General features: G+C 44.7%; 1 protein-coding gene across 1 annotated transcript; it reads right to left on the reverse strand.

Annotated features, from left to right (window-relative positions):
• Positions 1 to 275: 275 nt before the first annotated feature.
• Positions 276 to 17334, reverse strand: shc1 (SHC (Src homology 2 domain containing) transforming protein 1). The gene is given in 13 exon segments (XM_065027778.1): positions 276 to 3520; positions 3687 to 3931; positions 4204 to 4323; positions 6816 to 6873; positions 7139 to 7289; positions 7357 to 7483; positions 8926 to 8977; positions 11446 to 11499; positions 12538 to 12657; positions 13324 to 13387; positions 15250 to 15320; positions 15642 to 15751; positions 15754 to 17334. Coding segments are annotated over 13 exon segments (1770 nt in total). The 5' UTR covers positions 16223 to 17334; the 3' UTR covers positions 276 to 3391.
• Between the last annotated feature and the right edge of the window lie 1674 nt (positions 17335 to 19008).

Genomic DNA, 19008 nt, shown 5'->3' on the forward strand with positions numbered 1-19008 from the left:
CCCCCTGCGGTAACTCAACTAGCCTCTACCCCCTGTGGTAGCTCAACTAGCCTCTACCTCCCCCCTGCGGTAACTCAGGTAACTTCTTCCTGCCCAATCCTGTCTCTTTCCTTGTCCTGTCCTCTCATAATCTCCTTGGTCGTCTCCTCGAAGTGTAGAACTTCAATTAAAACAATATATCGTCCTCACCTGTATTTAGCAGAATAAATAAGTGGATATGTTCTATTTAATAGTTATGAATCAATATTTAAGAAAACACATCACAGGAGACCAAATAGTAAATCCAGAAACTGCATTTTAAAGCCAAACTCACCAAGAAAGATTCATGATATATGCATTTATATGCAATCTGTGATTTCAGATACAGGTGTAAACAGATGTATTTCCCCCCCAAAAGAACAAGAGTATTACAACAGAACTGTAAAAAGTAAAAAATTAAATCAATATTTGTGAAGGCTAATTGAAAATAACCCTTTGGCTTTCAAAACTCAAATTAAAAAGTACATCAAAACAACAATATAGAAACTGTAAAAAATTATTTCCATGCAACAAAGGCAACTGTGACGAACAATGACAACGCTAGAATGTTTCACAAATTATGTAGAGGATAGATGATTCCTTTTACACACACATCTTGGGGCTTGTATACTTGTTTTCTTGTTGCCTATCCAGGACCTATAGTCACTTAAACAGTCTGTGTCTAACAGTCTGTGTGTTTGTGACAGAATGAAGCAAAGGCCTCACACACAGAGCACAAGTGCCACCATGTAAGAACTACACAACCCCCTACACTCCCAACCATAAACTCTGATCATCCACACATCCTCTCACAACACACACACAAGCACGATGAGAAAGATGAAAACAATTACCTGTCCAGGCTCAAAGAGCCCTTTCTCATGACTAGAGTTGCAAAATTCAGATAACTTTCCCCAAATTCCACGGTTTTCCAGAAATCCTGGTTAAAATAATCCTAGAATTACACGAGCGAATAAGCAGGAAGTGAATCCTCCCTCCAACCAAGATTTCTGGAAAACCACAGGATTTTGCAACCCTACTGATGAGACAGAAATATTTTGTACAGCAGGTGGCAGATCTCAGTTTACTCTTCACTTCCACATTTACAGTTTGGTTTCAGCCTCCCTCAAAAACCTGGACATGGTTCATTGGCTAGAATCAAAATGAATTAGATTCAGAGAGAAAAGTATTCCGTGGGTATTACATGTGAAATACAGTATCTGGTTCTGTCCCACCCATGTTATTAATAACATCTAAACAATAAAGACTTTCATTTCAGAACCAAGAACTCAAACCGACCAATCAGATCTGATGTTATTTACAGGTGGAGTGGAAATCCCTCCAATGAGAGCTGCGACATCAAACAACAACAAGTGACAACAGGAAGTAAGAATGAATGTGCAATAGAGGAGCAGATTGGCATCACTGGACCTGGGTGGTGAGAGTCAGTGTCCTTTTTGCAGAGTCTTTGATGGACTGAGAGACCATGTGACAGGATCCAACGGTCCACTACATTTGGATTAAGTACATCAACTGACTGTACAATAAGCACAGTACATTAGGTGACAGACTGCACTGGAGTGAGGTGACTGCATCGAAGAAACAAGGCACGAGTAAAAGATACAAAACATATCATGAAGAGAAGGAGGGAGAGGATGATTCCTCCACGTTCTCTCCCTCTACCATCTTCTAATTCCAAGGAAAACAACACGCCAAAGTCCAACGTCTGACCAACGTTCGCCAAACTCCCAGATTTCGTTGTGAACAGTGCTGATAACAGTTTTCCCTGCAGTGAGCTGAGAAGAAACACATCACACACTAATGCTAACGCTAAACACTAATCTCCTGACCAAATGTTGCAGCACATTTGGAGAGGAGATAAATTCATTGCTTTGAATGCTCTGGACCGAATGCTTTCGGCATTAAACACACTTCATCCAGTATGCCCCCCAACCTCTCCACCCCCCACCCGTCCAGACAAGAGACATGGCCATAGATTGTCAAGGCAAACAGTTATTAACAACAAATCCATTGAAAAGCAAGAAAATATTGGCATTAATACGAACTACGATTCCAACACAGCACCGATTAAATTGTGACAGCAGCATTTGGGTTGACTGTGACATCGTCGTAGAATTGGTTTTGAACTCTTTCAGATGACATCGTGTCTAGGTCTGATGACATCTCTAGATGTGGAACCTCCCCCCTGCCTCTTCCCAGTCTTCTCTCCATCCCTCTCTATGTAAAGACACTATACTCCCAATGAAAGTACACATGACAGATACAGACTAGCACACTGTATGTTGGTGTAGGAGTCATCTCCATGGTTTCTGCCGCCCCAGTCCAACCAAGTCCACTTTCTTTGTCATGATCAGAGCAGAAAGGTAAGACCAGTCCCATGCAGACAGACAGGGAGACCAGTCCCATGCAGACAGACAGGGAGACCAGTCCCATGCAGACAGACAGGCGGATGTCGGATGGGCATGAATCACATTCTTTTATCAAACTCCACCTTCGGAGGCCGGAAAGAAACCTTGTCCATATTTGGACAGACGGAGACAATGGTTGTTGGCATAGCAACCCCCTTTTTGCATACAGAGACGTCCTCCGTGACATCACCAGGTATCACTCAGGGGGTCAATGGTCAAAGATGAAAGGTATTTTAATGGGAGTGGCTTGAGGGTTGGTGAGGGCCCTGATTGGTGTGGACACAAAAATGTATATGCATATTAACAGGAGGCCTGATCTCAGTCATGATTGGTTATTTATGTGTTCCACTGATATTTGATTGGCTGTTCCTGTGTTCCACTGATATTTGATTGGATGGATCCATGTCTGAGCTCTCTGATGAGTCCAATCATCAGACAAGTCTTTGGAGTGCTTCTGTGACGGTGAGAGAAACTGTTTCCTCTGCCATGTCTGGATCAAGACCTCTCCCCCATCCCTCCATCCCTTTCTCTACGTTTCACTCCTCCCCTGCAAGGTGCATAGTCCTCCTTTACTATGATAGAATCATTCAGAAATGATACAATGGCATGATTGAATTAATAATGCTCAGTTTTTTGTAAATTGTATTAATTTCTGTCCCGATGAGAAGGAAAATAAAGTGTTCCTAGGTGTTACTCCCACGTTCTTTGGAGGGATGGAGGGGGTGGACCTCGATGACAGAAGGATGAACAGAAGGAGGGATCACGGAGGTAACAGTGAGTCGTCCAGGAGAGAAGGGTGTGAGGAAAAGCAGAGAGCAAATGATTTTGTCAGAAAGAGTTATAGAGGTGTTTTTTTTGGCTTTCCTTAATGTTGTCAGCACTGCTTATGTGTGTAGTGTTTCTGAGAGTGTGTGTTGCAATGCTGTATGTGTGTGTGTGTGTGTTCAGGCCCCGTGCTCCACTGGTTGTTGCAGACACACCTCACTGCCTGCTGATACGATGGGCAGTCTGTTGTCCATGTGGTAACTGATCAGGTGGCTCACACTCTCAAAGTGGTGGTCTTTGGTACGTACCTGAGTAGTTGGACAACACACACACACACACACACACACACACACACACACACACACACACACAGAGAGATAGAGAGAGTCAACAAAACATATCACGTCACAGCTGATAAGTGGGAAGGCTTCGGGTGGCTCGCTCTAACTCAGACACCTCTCCCTCCCAACTCACCACTCCCTCTGGGTCGACCAGTAGTAGGTGTTTGGGCTGACCCCCCTGTTGTCCAGTCAGGACGTACTGTCCAGGGGTGGTGCCTGACTCTCGGACCAGGAAGTCTCCGTCACGGGTCAGCAGTCTCTCAGCCTGCCTGCGACTTAGGCTGCCGTGGAACCAGGCCTCGCACTGCAGCTGTTCCACCAGAGGGGGCGCCGCTGAGACCCCCAGACCTGATACACCCAGGGAATCATCAAACGGCTCTGAGGGGAGAAGGAGAGAGGGCAGAGCGAGAGAGACGTTTTGAAACCATATGACCAGACCAGATTCATTCTTGATACATTCAGGATAACAATATTCTAATTTCCCCTATGTCCAAACCCAAATGAAAAAACTAATGACTTCTACTGTAGTGTAATTACTGCAATATAGCTGATAACCATTCTAATTAGTCTTATCTGTGACTGCTATAGACTGCAGGGCCAGTTGATGTATTGTACACAGACTCTAGCTGATAGGGCCAACTGGGACTCACTCATGTCGAACGCATCTCTGTGAGCATTGCCATTGGCTGCAGCTGTTGTGGGGCGGGGTTTATCCACATTGACGTATGAAGGGTCATCACACAGGTCCCGCCCTCCCTCCTTTGCTCCCACTGAAACAACCAATCAGAGGAGTTTAATCACATAACTGTCTGTCAGTATCACCTGGGAGGTGTTCAGGGATGGGAAACATTTAGAGTAGAACAGCTATATAGAATATCTGTTCTGCGATGTCACAGATAGAAGAACCCAGATAATTCACAGGATGTATAAATCGGAGGCATCCGTTTAGAAATTCTTCTCACCAGCAGATAACCTACTACAACTACTAAGGACACGGTGATGAGAGGAGGTCCAGTGGGAGGAGATGGAGTTAGATGAAACCTACTACAACTACTAAGGACATGGTGATGAGAGGAGGTCCAGTGGGAGGAGATGGAGTTAGATGAAACCTACTACAACTACTAAGGACATGGTGATGAGAGGAGGTCCAGTGGGAGGAGATGGAGTTAGATGAAACCTACTACAACTACTAAGGACATGGTGATGAGAGGAGGTCCAGTGGGAGGAGATGGAGTTAGATGAAACCTACTATAACTACTAAGGACATGGTGATGAGAGGAGGTCCAGTGGGAGGAGATGGAGTTAGATGAAACCTACTACAACTACTAAGGACATGGTGATGAGAGGAGGTCCAGTGGGAGGAGATGGAGTTAGATGAAACCTACTACAACTACTAAGGACATGGTGATGAGAGGAGGTCCAGTGGGAGGAGATGGAGTTAGATGAAACCTACTACAACTACTAAGGACATGGTGATGAGAGGAGGTCCAGTGGGAGGAGATGGAGTTAGATGAAACCTACTATAACTACTAAGGACATGGTGATGAGAGGAGGTCCAGTGGGAGGAGATGGAGTTAGATGAAACCTACTACAACTACTAAGGACATGGTGATGAGAGGAGGTCCAGTGGGAGGAGATGGAGTTAGATGAAACCTACTACAACTACTAAGGACATGGTGATGAGAGGAGGTCCAGTGGGAGGAGATGGAGTTAGATGAAACCTACTATAACTACTAAGGACATGGTGATGAGAGGAGGTCCAGTGGGAGGAGATGGAGTTAGATGAAACCTACTACAACTACTAAGGACATGGTGATGAGAGGAGGTCCAGTGGGAGGAGATGGAGTTAGATGAAACCTACTACAACTACTAAGGACATGGTGATGAGAGGAGGTCCAGTGGGAGGAGATGGAGTTAGATGAAACCTACTACAACTACTAAGGACATGGTGAGGAGATGGAGTTAGATGAAACCTACTACAACTACTAAGGACATGGTGATGAGAGGAGGTCCAGTGGGAGGAGATGGAGTTAGATGAAACCTACTATAACTACTAAGGACATGGTAATGAGAGGAGGTCCAGTGGGAGGAGATGGAGTTAGATGAAACCTACTATAACTACTAAGGACATGGTGACCTCTAGTGGACAACCAGAGACTTACACAACCAGAGACTTTCTGTTGAACTATTCGTCACAGACTGAGACGGATCGGGCGATTTCAGCAGAGCGAGTCGACAAAGACATAAAAGCGTAAATATGTACATTGTATTTCTAAATCTGAATGAGCGGGTGTTAAATATCCATATTTACGATGAGCGTATTATTCAACTGCATGTACGATAGTTGAATTCCTTTGTCTCTCCTTCTCCCGCTCTTTCTTTCCCCAGCCATTTCACTGTGTAACCAGCAGTCATATCGGGTTAGTCCACTAGGGACGTTTCATTGCATTATGTTAGTAATCAAGGTATAATCTATCCTGTGTGTGTTAATGTCATTCTGAGTGATTATTTAGTTAGTCAGTAAATAAATAAGTAAGCCAGTTTGTGTATCGCTGAATTATCATGCAGACTAGGGTTGATGCAAGTCAACGATGTTCAGAATGAGACTGATATGAGGTAATAATAATTCATGGATGACTAATATGATAAAGGTATATTCTGATATTCTTCAGTCAATTCGGGGAAATTGTAACTCATTAAACTACCTTTTCTGTGGTGCCCAAGATTGCTAATGAGTTAATTGTTACATCATTAATTTAATTAATTTACATAATCATTTAAACGTAGTAAATTGATTTAATTAAATAATTGTCATAGCATTAAATGGTATTCACGTCACAACACCCCTATGGGAACACAGAGACCAGTTGAAACACACACTGTCCGAGAGCAACACACACTGTCCGAGAGCAACACACACTGTCCGAGAGCAACACACACTGTCCGAGAGCAACACACACTGTCCGAGAGCAACACACACTGTCCGAGAGCAACACACACTGTGAGAGCCACACACTGTCCGAGAGCAACACACACTGTCCGAGAGCAACACACACTGTCCGAGAGCAACACACACTAGAGCAACACACACTGTCCGAGAGCAACACACACTGTCCGAGAGCAACACACACAGGGTCAACCTGACTCATTTCCTCTCACTGTGTCCGTGTCATTCTCTCACTGCAAGTCATTGTATTGTGTCACCTCATATCCTTTAGCTGTGTGTGTGTGTGTGTGTGTGTGTGTGAGAGAGATTGCTCACTTGGTAGAGGGGGAAGCGGCTGCTTGTGAATATCATTCTGACCCGGCTGTCCATAGGGCTGAAAAGACACACACCAGAAGCAATTAAGATACAGATGGAAAAACATACATTACACTGACCAACTGATGACACACACACACTGTGAGGTGAATAAGGAGAGTGCCAGAGAGAGTGGAAGACTAAGGCCTGCTGTGATATGAGAGTGAGACTGGGTCAGATGATTAGCCTACATACTGAACTGCCCTCTCTCTCCTGGAGCTGCAGTCTGGATTCAATACAATTGACTAACAATTACTTGATGTGTGTGTATGTATATATCTCACCAGCGTAGCCCCAGGGCGGGCCCTCATGTCCACCAGTCCCCCAGGAGGAGGTTGTTTCCCGGGGAAGTTATTATAGTACGGAACATCTGCAGGGGGCGGTGCTCCCTCATCTTCCTCTTCCTCCCACGCTGAGCCATCAAACGGAGCCATCCTGAGAAAGGGGAGAGGAGTCAGAACTCAGGAGTGACACACACACACACACACACACACACACACACCTGTCATGGGGGGTGACCAGTTTGGGGGGGTTCTTCAGGTACTGTTTGAAGCGTAGTTCGAAGGCCTGCCCTATGGTACTGATGACTTCCTGGGCCAAGCCCTCCGAACACTCCAGGATATGACACGCTGGACAGAAAGGAAGCAGAGAGGAGGGTAAACAACAGAGGTAAGGAAACAGAATATTGGCACTGTCTCGCTGTCCAAAGAAAGGTACTGAACAGGGATTTGATGTGCTGCTGGATAAATATATTGAGTTTGTGTTTATTTTTACAGGGACAGTGCACATGAATCAATGTTTCTGTAAAAGTGCCGGTTTTAGCCAGCCGGCTAATTTTCAACTGCAGTCCCTGGGAAGGTTATTAAAAACAATTACAATATAGACAATCAATGAGCAGTGAGCACACGCAGAATAATATAGGACAAGCAACACGTAGCATGCAGACAAAGCAATAGCACAAAAAGCAACCAAACAAAATACATAAAAGCAACAAACTGGAGGGATGACATTGATGTAAGGTACTGAACAAGGACTGGATGTACTGCTGGATAAATCTACTGGAGGGATGACATTGATGTAAGGTACTGAACAAGGACTGGATGTACTGCTGGATAAATCTATTGGAGGGATGACATTGATGTAAGGTACTGAACAAGGACTGGATGTACTGCTGGATAAATCTATTGGAGGGATGACATTGATGTAAGGTACTGAACAAGGACTGGATGTACTGCTGGATAAATCTACTGGAGGGATGACATTGATGTAAGGTACTGAACAAGGACTGGATGTACTGCTGGATAAATCTACTGGAGGGATGACATTGATGTAAGGTACTGAACAAGGACTGGATGTACTGCTGGATAAATCTATTGGAGGGATGACATTGGATGATAAATCTATTGACATTGATGTAAGGTACTGAACAAGGACTGGATGTACTGCTGGATAAATCTACTGGAGGGATGACATTGATGTGAACAAGGACTGGATGTGCTGCTGGTACTGAACAAGGACTGGATGTGCTGCTGGATAAATCTATTGGAGGGATGACATTGATGTAAGGTACTGAACAAGGACTGGATGTACTGCTGGATAAATCTATTGGAGGGATGACATTGATGTAAGGTACTGAACAAGGACTGGATGTACTGCTGGATAAATCTACTGGAGGGATGACATTGATGTAAGGTACTGAACAAGGACTGGATGTACTGCTGGATAAATCTATTGGAGGGATGACATTGATGTAAGGTACTGAACAAGGACTGGATGTGCTGCTGGATAAATCTATTGGAGGGATGACATTGATGTAAGGTATGACTGGATTGCTGCACATCCAGATTTACTGAACAAGGACTGGATGTGCTGCTGGATGACATAAGGTACTGAACAAGGCTGGATACATCTACTGGAGGTACTGAACAAGGACTGACTGGATGTGAAGGTACTGAACAAGGACTGGATGTGCTGCTGGATACATCTACTGGAGGGTGACGATGTAAGGTACTGAACAAGGACTGGGTGTGCTGCTGGATACATCTACTGGAGGGATGACATTGAGTCTCACCTCTCTGGTTGACTGGGTCTTTGGCCACGTATGCTACATACTCTGCTGTGTCCTGAGGGAGAGAAAAGAGAAGAGGGGGATGGGGAGGAGGAAGAAAGGGTGGGAGGGGTAAATGAGAGGGAAATATGGAGAGGAGGGTGAGGAGAAAAGGGGAGTCAGAAGAGTGGGTGAGTCAGAAGAGAGAAGGAAGCAGACATTTAGTCAGAAGAGCTATTAACACATAATGATCTAGAGAGGAGGAGTTATTAACACATAATGATCTAGAGAGGAGGAAGAGCTATTAACACATAATGATCTAGAGAGGAGGAGGAGTTATTAACACATAATGATCTAGAGAGGAGGAAGAGTTATTAACACACAATGATCTAGAGAGGAGGAGGAGTTATTAACACACAATGATCTAGAGAGGAGGAAGAGCTATTAACACACAATGATCTAGAGAGGAGGAAGAGCTATTAACACACAATGATCTAGAGAGGAGGAAGAGCTATTAACACACAATGATCTAGAGAGGAGGAAGAGCTATTAACACACAATGATCTAGAGAGGAGGAAGAGTTATTAACACATAATGATCTAGAGAGGAGGAAGAGCTATTAACACACAATGATCTAGAGAGGAGGAAGAGCTATTAACACACAATGATCTAGAGAGGAGGAAGAGCTATTAACACACAATGAACTAGAGAGGAGGAAGAGCTATTAACACACAATGATCTAGAGAGGAGGAAGAGCTATTAACACACAATGATCTAGAGAGGAGGAAGAGCTATTAACACACAATGAACTAGAGAGGAAGAGTTATTAACACACAATGATCTAGAGAGGAGGAAGAGCTATTAACACACAATGATCTAGAGGAGGAGTTATTAACACACAATGATCTAGAGAGTTATTAACACACAATGATCTAGAGAGGAGGAAGAGCTGATCTAGAGAGGAGGAAGAGCTATTAACACACAATGAACTAGAGAGGAGGAAGAGCTATTAACACACAATGAACTAGAGAGGAGGAAGAGTTATTAACACACAATGAACTAGAGAGGAGGAAGAGCTATTAACACACAATGATCTAGAGAGGAGGAGTTATTAACACACAATGATCTAGAGAGGAGGAAGAGTTATTAACACACAATGATCTAGAGAGGAGGAGGAGTTATTAACACACAATGATCTAGAGAGGAGGAAGAGCTATTAACACACAATGATCTAGAGAGGAGGAAGAGTTATTAACACACAATGATCTAGAGAGGAGGAAGAGCTATTAACACACAATGAACTAGAGAGGAGGAAGAGCTATTAACACACAATGATCTAGAGAGGAGGAAGAGTTATTAACACATAATGATCTAGAGAGGAGGAAGAGCTATTAACACACAATGATCTAGAGAGGAGGAAGAGCTATTAACACACAATGATCTAGAGAGGAGGAAGAGCTATTAACACACAATGATCTAGAGAGGAGGAAGAGTTATTAACACATAATGATCTAGAGAGGAGGAAGAGCTATTAACACATAATGATCTAGAGAGGAGGAGTTATTAACACATAATGATCTAGAGAGGAGGAAGAGCTATTAACACACAATGATCTAGAGAGGAGGAAGAGTTATTAACACACAATGATCTAGAGAGGAGGAAGAGCTATTAACACACAATGATCTAGAGAGGAGGAAGAGCTATTAACACACAATGATCTAGAGAGGAGGAGTTATTAACACATAATGATCTAGAGAGGAGGAAGAGCTATTAACACACAATGATCTAGAGAGGAGGAAGAGCTATTAACACACAATGATCTAGAGAGGAGGAAGAGCTATTAACACACAATGATCTAGAGAGGAGGAAGAGCTATTAACACATAATGATCTAGAGAGGAGGAAGAGCTATTAACACACAATGATCTAGAGAGGAGGAAGAGCTATTAACACACAATGAACTAGAGAGGAGGAAGAGCTATTAACACACAATGATCTAGAGAGGAGGAAGAGCTATTAACACACAATGATCTAGAGAGGAGGAAGAGCTATTAACACATAATGATCTAGAGAGGAGGAAGAGCTATTAACACACAATGATCTAGAGAGGAGGAAGAGCTATTAACACACAATGATCTAGAGAGGAGGAAGAGAGGAGGAGGAAGAGCTGGAAAAGAAAGAATACATGTCTGAGGAAGAGAGGTAGGGAGTCCCACTGACGTGGAGTAGTAGATGGACAGAGTGAAGCAGGAGAGAGAGAGAGAGAGAGAGAGAGAGAGGCATAGAGGAGTAGATGGATGGACAGATTGAAGCAGGGAGAGAGAGAGAGAGAGAGAGAGGCATAGAGGAGTAGATGGATGGACAGATTGAAGCAGGGAGAGAGAGAGAGAGAGGCATAGAGGAGTAGATGGATGGACAGATTGAAGCAGAGAGAGAGAGAGATAGGCATAGAGGAGTAGATGGATGGACAGAGGCAGAGCAATGAATAGAGTGGGTATAGAGGATGGATAGTGAGGTGAGCGAGGGAGAGGGCTGAATGACTCACTGGGTCTCCTCCAGAAGCGAAAGAGATGGACTGCATGTGATGATTTGCAATTATCTGTGAAAAGAGAGAGAAAGAGAGAAGAGAAAGAAAAAGAGAGAGATATTTTAGCATGATAAAGAGTTGAGTTGTAGAGGTGGAGAGAGAGAGAGAGAGAGACACATTGGAAAGAATTAACAAAAAAACAGAGCAAACTAGAATGCTATTTGGACCTACACAGAGAGTACACAGCGGCAGAATACCTGACCACTGTGACTGACCCAAAATTAAGGAAAGCTTTGACTATGTACAGACTCAGTGAGCATAGCCTTGCTATTGAGAAAGGCCGCCGTAGGCAGACATGGCTCTCAAGAGAAGACAGGCTATGTGCTCACTGCCCACAAAATGAGGTGGAAACTGAGCTGCACTTCCTAACCTCCTGCCCAATGTATGACCATATTAGAGATACATATTTCCCCCAGATCACACAGATCCACAAAGAATTCGAAAACAAATCCAATTTTGAAAAACTCCCATATCTACTGGGTGAAATTCCACAGTGTGCCATCACAGCAGCAAGATTTGTGACCTGTTGCCACGAGAAAAGGGCAACCAGTGAAGAACAAACACCATTGTAAATACAACCCATATTTATGCTTATTTATTTTATCTTGTGTCCTTTAACTATTTGTACATTGTATATATATATATATATATATATATATATATATATATATATATATATATGACATTTGTAATGTCTTTACTGTTTTGAAACTTCTGTATGTGTAATGTTTACTGTTCATTTTTGTTGTTTTTCACTTTATATATTCACTTTGTATGTTGTCTACCTCACTTGCTTTGGCAATGTTAACACATGTTTCCCATGCCAATAAAGCCCTTGAATTGAATTGAATTGAGAGAGATCATGTCTCTCCATTCAGCAGTAGGGGTTGGTTCCATTGACAGTTAGATATAGTGTATACTAAATACCTAACTGACTGGATGATGTAATTAACACCATGTAACAGTCTGTAATAACAAACCCAGATAAATCAATAACAACAAACACTCATTCAGGATCCATGCCCGAGTGTGCTTGTGTGTGTGTGTCACCTGTTTGCAGTCAGAGGCCAGCAGGTTGAGGCTGCTGGTAGAGACCGTCAGGCTGATGGTCATCCCAGCAAACTGCAGGTTACGTTTCCCCAGAATGGACGTCATACAGCGAGACGACGGCTGGAGGGGGAGGGACATTCATGTTAAACAGAAGGCCAACAGGGGAAGGAAGATTTGACCAATAAGAAAGATGAAACAGAAGGTATTCTAAAGGATAACAACAGAACATAGTAAACGTACTGTACAATATACAGAGAAGAATGTGTGTGTGAAGGCAATAGAGAGGGAGAAGCATGTCTGAGCCGTGTGTGTGTGTGTATTTGTGTGTATGTAGAAGAACAGCTACAGGCTGCCAGTGATCCTGTCTGACTCTGCTCTGTTCAATGGTTCATATGGTCAACTGAAGCTTGTCAAGTCCCCCACAGTCTCCCAGGGCCAGACATGCTTTAGCCAAACCAGTCTGTTGGGTATATAGCTGTTTTATGTAGTGTTTGGGTGGATGCTTTAAGTTTTACTGGAATGCCCCCAGAAAGACGGACTGGGCCCGGCCCAGTTGGAATTGGCTTAGTCTCGGAACACACAACTTAGTCACAAGTCTCCCTCATACAAGGGGCCGTGTGTACATGTGTGAGAGAGACAGTGAGAGAGAAAGAGGTAATTACCTGGAAGTACCACTGACCACAGAGTGGTCAATCCAGCTAAATCCAGATCCAACAACGCCCTGACCACGGCCCTCCACTTAACACATAAATAAATAATACTCTGTGTGTGTGTATATTGGTGTACCTTTCTCTTGCGTTGGGCTCCTTTGGCTCCAGGCACTGCCTCACACACCACTGAGATAGCCTCTCTGAAACAACAACACGTGTGAGAATCTCTCTGTAACACACTTGTGCGGATTTCACACTGTGCAGCAGATTAGATGAAATCTGGCAACATGTAACACAGACTTGATCATCCTGACAACCACACTCATCCTCACCATGGATACAAACATCACTATAGAAACCAGAAGGAAACCAGCAGGATTCCAGAACATGCTAATTTAGAGGTTGTGAGGGCGGTAGGCACACACACAATACTGTTAAACCTATACAGTCCTTTCAGATTGGCCAACACGGAATGGGTAGCGGCTAGGGACCAAAATAGAACAGGGCAAAAAAGAGAACTGGGGGATATGAACTGGAGATAAATAATGCATTTTTATGTGAAAAGGAGGTAGCTAGTAAGAGTACATTTTGTGATTTGCAATGTTTTGAACCAGAGCCCTATACAACACTTAGCTCTAACTACAAGGCTCTGTTTTGAACCAGAGCCCTATACAACACTTAACTCTAACTACATGGCTCTGTTTTGAACCAGAGCCCTATACAACACTTAGCTCTAACTACATGGCTCTGTTTTGAACCAGAGCCCTAACCTAAACATAGTTTTGCTCTAACCAGAGCCCTATACACTTAGCTCTAACTACAAGGCTCTGTTTTGAACCAGAGCCCTATACAACACTTACTAACTACATGGCTCTGTTTTGAACCAGAGCTCTAACTACATGGCTCTGTTTTGAACCAGAGCCCTATACAACACTTAGCTCTAACTACATGGCTCTGTTTTGAACCAGAGCCCTATACAACACTTAGCTCTAACTACATGGCTCTGTTTTGAACCAAGCCCCAGAGCCCTAATACATGGCTCAACAGAGCCCTACAACACTTAGCTCTAACTACATGGCTCTGTTTTGAACCAGCCCTATACAACACTTAGCTCCTATGGCTCTGTTTTGAACCAGAGCCCTATACAACACTTAGCTCTAACTACATGGCTCTGTTTTGAACCAGAGCCCTATACAACACTTAGCTCTAACTACATGGCTCTGTTTTGAACCAGAGCCCTATACAACACTTAGCTCTAACTACATGGCTCTGTTTTGAACCAACATGGCTACATGGCTCTGTTTTGAACCAGAGCCCTATACAACAAGCTCTAACTACATGGCTCTGTTTTGAACCAGAGCCCTATACAAACAGCTCTTATGGCTCTGTTTTGAACCAGAGTCCTATACAAAACTTAGCTCTAAATACATGGCTCTGTTTTGAACCAGAGTCCTATACAACACTTAGCTCTAACTACATGGCTCTGTTTTGAACCAGAGCCCTATACAACACTTAGCTCTAACTACATGGCTGTTTTGAACCAGAGTCCTATACAACACTTAGCTCTAACTACATGGCTCTGTTTTGAACCAGAGCCCTATACAACACTTAGCTCTAACTACATGGCTCTGCTTTGTACTACCTAACCACAGTACATCTGCGTGCAGTATCTTGATCATTCGCCTTAAACAACAGCTTAAACGGTTAGTTCACCCAAATGACAAAATAACACATTGGTTTCCTTACCCTGTAAGCAGTCTAAGGACAAGGTATGACAGCAATCCATCCCATGGTTTAGTTTTCCTGGCACTGTTTCCAAATGCTAACGTTTTAGCAATTGTTGCACAAATCCCATTCAAGTCATGGTACTGATATTAGCATTTTCCGCGCATCATGTTCAAATCATCTATAAGTGACTTTGTTGAGCTTCACAATACATTTGAGATACTTCCGGGGGATTTTGATTGTCATAATGTTTCCATAGACCGCCTACAGGGTAACGAAACCAATATGGCATTTTGTAATTGGGTGAACTATCCCTTGAACAATTGGAGGTTCTCACCTGGTGACCTGAGTTCTGGTGTTGAAGTCCAGCGCCCTCATAGACTGTAGCACCTCCACACAGCCCATATACTACACAGGAAATAAAGAGGAGACGCATATGAATAGGGATGCCACTTCCTACAGCACTCCTCTCCACACAGCCTATACACTACACAGGAAACAGGAAAGGAACTCATATGAACTAGGATTCCATTTCCTCCAGAACACCCATATTGACCGGAGGGGCAGATGGAAACAGAGACAGACGGAAAGATGGACAGACAAGAGAATATATCATTTTGAGAGAGCAACAGAAAAATTGACAGATATGGAAAGTTAAAGAAATATGCAAGTACTAGCCTATAGGCCTACATCCTACAAACTGAAAAACAGAGAACAACCAACTCTTACCCGTACTGAGTAGGCGACCCCAGTGGTGCTGACCACATGGTCTGAGTGTAGCCATCCTCTGGTGGGCTTGTTGACGAAGGAGCCGTGGCGTGTCCACTCATCTCCCCCAGCTGCCCCCCCTCCACCCGCGCCCTCCTGGACGCCCCACCCAGCCGGTTCATATCCTGCAGAGGGGGGCGATGGGGGGGAGAGGGGGCTGTTAAACAGGGAGGGGGGTGAGGAGTGGGAGAGCTGGAACTGTTACCCCCTGAAGACCCCATGGGGGCTTGAGCCCGCTGAGGCCTGCTGGAGACCTTGAGACCTGGGAGTAGAGTAGCAGAGACACCCAGGCGAAGGGCTCCCATCCTGGGGAAGAAGGAACAGAGCGTGGTGGGGCTGTTCTCAGCCCGGCGGGGGGAGGAAGGGGGGAGGATGGGGGTGAGAGAGGAGGAGGAGAGGGAGGAGGTTAGCCCAGGAGGTGTGAGGGGGGTTGCGGGGGTGGAAGGGGGGAGGGACAAAGGGTTGGAGTTGGTATCGTCATTCGAACTGAGAGATTCACTCCGGAAGTGAGTGTACTTAGTTTTAGGGACCAGCTCCATCATGGATCTAAGATGTCCGATGTTATTTCAGTGTTTCTCTAACAAGTCCACACTCTGGTGTGATTCAGTCTAAACAACACCGGTGGTTCATTCTCTCCTTCTCTGTATTATCAGTCGCTCGCTCAAAAACACACGGGTCTTTCTTTCCCTCTCAGTGACCGTTGTCCATCCGCCCGCCCCGGTTTATATCCTCCCGTCATTGTCAGGCAGTGCAGCAGACACTGCGCAAGAAACACCTTCATCTACAAGACAGAGGAGAGCAGCAAGAGGAGCGATTGAAGATCAGAGGGGATCACTCTCTAAGAGTCTAACCCAGCACACTGATGGAGTGATACTCAGTTGTTTGGTGTCTTCGCTGTCAGTCTTACAATATGTTATCACTTTCAATCCACAGAAATGAATGCCACTTTCCAATAGACAGAATCAAAAAGGATTTTCTGAAAAATGCTGTTTGAGCACATCAGCATGTCAACTAATGTAGCATGGCACTTAAGTCCAGTTGTTCATCTTTGAGCACCATGGAGATTCCACATACAACCTCAGAATGTGATTGTCTATTGACACAGACACTCAGGTGGTATGAGTTACTGCATCAAGGGGCCTACCCTCATGTGTCTGTGTGTGTTAGCATGTGTTGGAGTAGAAACCTACTCTTCTGCCTGTAAAATGGCACAGAGTGTGTGAGTCTGTGGTGTGTGTGTGCGCGCGTTTCAGCGTGTCTGTCGGGGCAGTAGCTCACTAGCCTCTCTTGCCTGACACGGGCCCATAAAAACCCTATCAGCTGCCAACGAGTAGATCAGAAGGGACACACACATATAGGGCCGACACACACACACACACACAGTGCTGATACACACACACACACTGCCAAGACACAGCAGTGAAGGGTCGATACAACAGAGTAAGATTATCTGCAAAGCTTAATATCTATGGCCAAACACCAATTCTGCCAGGGAAAGTATCTCTATCCCTCCTGCTTTTTATTCCTCTCTCTCTTTATCCCGCTTTCTCTCCTGTGAGCAGCTTTGTTTCAGGTTCCAAGGCTGCTGGAGAATACTCCTAAGTAATTTAACTCTTCCTCCTCTGTACTCTTTCACTCTCTTTTCTTCACTCCCTCTCTCTTTTCCTCACCCCCTCTCTCTCTCTCTTTTCCTCACCCCCTCGCTCTCTTTTCCTCACCCCCTCTCTCTCTTTTCCTCACTCCCTCTCTCTCTCTTTCCTCCTCCCCCTCTCTCTTTTCCTCACTCCCCCTCTCTCTTTTCCTCACTCCCCCTCTCTCTTTTCCTCACTCCCCCTCTCTCTTTTCCTCACTCCCCTCTCTCTTTTCCTCACTCCCCCCTCTCTTTTCCTCACTCCCCCTCTCTCTTTTCCTCACTCCCCCTCTCTCTTTTCCTCCTCCCCCTCTCTCTTTTCCTCACTCCCCCTCTCTCTTTTCCTCACTCCCCCTCTCTCTTTTCCTCACTCCCCTCTCTCTCTTCCTCCAGATGGTCTCGTGTCCTCTCTGGATGGCCTTGGCCTTCTCCCTCTCTTTCTCCCCCTCTTCCTCTCTCTTCCTCCAGATCACCTCCTGTACAGTCTCTCTCCCTCTCTCTGCGCTTCTCTCTCCCCTCAGCTTGTCCTCTCCTATCCTCTCCTGGAATCCCTCTCTCCTCCTCCACACTGTTTTCTGTGCCTCCCTCAGTAGCCGCTGCACTTCCGCCTTCTCTCGCTCCACCACTTCCTGCCTTCTCTTCCAAATGATCTCTCTCGCTCCCCCCTCCTCGTCTCCTTTCCCGTTCTCCAGACTGTCCTCTTAAACAGTCCCTCTACTTCAAAGATTGTCTGTCTCTCTCCACACTCACTCTGTAACTACAGCCAGAGTCTATACAATGCACATAACCTAGTAACAGACAACACTAGATAAGAAAAAGACCAGATGCTGGGCTTGTCCCTGACTGAAGTTTCTGATATGGCTAAAACCGTAGGTAGAGCTGTTCTAGAACATTGCTGCCCTGGTTATAGTGGATACGTTCTGGAGCACCATAGCATCAGAAGTGCTAGATTTGGAGAAGTTGCCTCTTTCTGGCTACAGAAACAGTGACACACACAGTGATGATGTAACAAGAGAGAATGTAGGTCATTGGCTGATGACACCACTGGTGCGATTGTTTTGATGATAATGAGACCTGAATGGTACTGGAGGCTTGTTAGAGAACTCAATCACCCAGTCATTACACTTAATTAAACTAGAAACACTGAGCTAACTACAGTCCGAACAATCTGTATAGTCCATCCAAAGAGAAAACTAAATTTGTCTTACATGAACAGTCTCCAGCCGCAAGACACAGCTCACAGGACTGAATAGTGGAGGTTGAACCTGGAATATAACTCAAGGGGCTTGTCAGCTCACATATCAGTGTTGTTTCCAGCACTTTACACATGTTCTAACCATTACTCTGCCAGGTTTGACCCACTGAGATAAAACTTTGTAACAGATTGACAATTTGGCACCAAGAGTTACACGATGATACCAGAGAAAGTTGACTTTCAACAACAAGCGCTAACGGCTAAAGCCCTGTATGTTTGGAAGCAGAGGGCTACCAGCTAGCCGTTTGATTTTGGCTGCCTAGCAACAGACAGAGGGATGCTCGCTCGACCACACCAGTCTAGCACCAGAGGGTCTGTCTACAGAGCCTGACACAGCACTCGCTAGCTAACGTCTCCTCCCAGACAGAGAGCACCAGAACACATCAGGATACAGACTGGGATTAGCTATGAAGTGCTATGTAGGGGGTATGAAGAGCTATTAA

This window comes from Oncorhynchus nerka, linkage group LG14 (assembly GCF_034236695.1).
Source record: "Oncorhynchus nerka isolate Pitt River linkage group LG14, Oner_Uvic_2.0, whole genome shotgun sequence".
Classification (NCBI taxonomy): domain Eukaryota; kingdom Metazoa; phylum Chordata; class Actinopteri; order Salmoniformes; family Salmonidae; genus Oncorhynchus; species Oncorhynchus nerka.